Source organism: Sinocyclocheilus anshuiensis, unplaced genomic scaffold (assembly GCF_001515605.1).
Source record: "Sinocyclocheilus anshuiensis isolate Anshui unplaced genomic scaffold, SAMN03320099.WGS_v1.1 scaffold679, whole genome shotgun sequence".
Classification (NCBI taxonomy): Eukaryota; Metazoa; Chordata; class Actinopteri; order Cypriniformes; family Cyprinidae; genus Sinocyclocheilus; species Sinocyclocheilus anshuiensis.
Genome location: NW_015552592.1, coordinates 155,178 through 156,331, shown reverse-complemented (window position 1 = coordinate 156,331; position 1,154 = coordinate 155,178). Strand labels below are relative to the sequence as shown.

The window sequence follows — 1,154 nt, the reverse complement described above, 5'->3', positions numbered from 1 at the left end:
TTGAGTTAATATATACACCATATATTTGTATAAATGATATATGGCATACATAATGTATATTTGTGTGTGTATATGTCCCTCCTTATTAAATGTGATCAAGTATGATGTACAGTGTCTTAGAATGGTAAAATCAGATACTTGAGAAAAAGAAACCAAGACCTGCTCATTCATTCATTCTTAATAAGTAGACCTACACTATGTTCTCACCTCTCTGGTTCATATCCCGCCTGTATTCGGGTGGCACTGTAGCGCTGGGCAGCCGTCTCGTGCCCGTGCCCGTGTAGTGTATTATGGGTAAACGGGCCATGAAAGTGATGATCCGAGTCTCGTAAAGACATCCGTGGCCTGGCCGGCTCCATGTCCCCCACAATACGCCGGTAATCAATTTGGTAGCTGTCCCTGTCCCCATCCGCATAGCGGTCATACCTGTGCCCATCCATATCAGCGAAATCCAGCGGGTCGTCCTCCACCGTGGCTCTGTTTGAGCCCGACCAACCCCAAAAAACACCTGATTGTTGTCTCACCCCCCTCACCTGAGACCACCTCACAGTCACAGCTGTTTGCTCATACACCAAAGTTTAAAAGAATACAAAATCAATAAGAGATATGGATATGGGAGTCCTCCGTTAGATTTGTATCCCATTTGCATAAGCTATTAGCATCTTCCAAACCACAGGCCAAAGTTGTAGAGTTGTGCGAGTGCAAATCAGGTTACCTGTAGATGAAGTTGAGATTTTGATCAGCAATTGAAAATCCCAAATTTCAAATGTCCAAAATGAGAAGCTTCTAAGATCTGGTTGGATGTCTTTTTCACAGTCCCACTGATCAACCTGAAAGAAAAACCAGATCACAGAACCTCAGACAGTAGTTAACCGGATGGCAGACAAGCAGAAATTGAATGAGCCTGGTTCTCTCTCTCCCTGTTTCACTTCAGCTAAGCTCTGTTTCTGACAGAAGCGCGTCACTTTCACAAAGAGGATTGCAGAATTAAGTGTGCATGTGTGTTTGTGTGTGTGCTTTAACAGGGGGAGGAACTTGTGGTGCATGGTATTCACTAATGGAGCGAAAGACAAGGGATGGGTTTTACATGCCCCACCTCTTGTTTCTCCAAAGGTATTTTAACATTGCAGTGCACATTTGAGATTTTGTGTGGC

At 44.0% G+C, this 1,154-nt stretch overlaps 1 protein-coding gene across 5 annotated transcripts in view; it reads right to left on the bottom strand.

Moving 5' to 3' along the window:
* The window catches only part of impdh1a (IMP (inosine 5'-monophosphate) dehydrogenase 1a), a 26,760-nt gene extending 25,817 nt beyond the window's left edge, over window positions 1–943 (bottom strand). For 2 of the 5 annotated variants that reach the window (XM_016456462.1, XM_016456463.1), the window contains exon 1: window positions 208–942. In XM_016456462.1, coding sequence (XP_016311948.1) covers window positions 208–440 — 233 coding nt within the window. In that variant the 5' untranslated portion in view covers window positions 441–942. Of the gene's footprint in view, window positions 1–207 lie in introns of all 5 variants that reach the window. The other 3 variants (XM_016456461.1, XM_016456459.1, XM_016456464.1) reach the window with 3 other exon arrangements.
* Window positions 944–1,154: the final 211 nt, after the last annotated feature.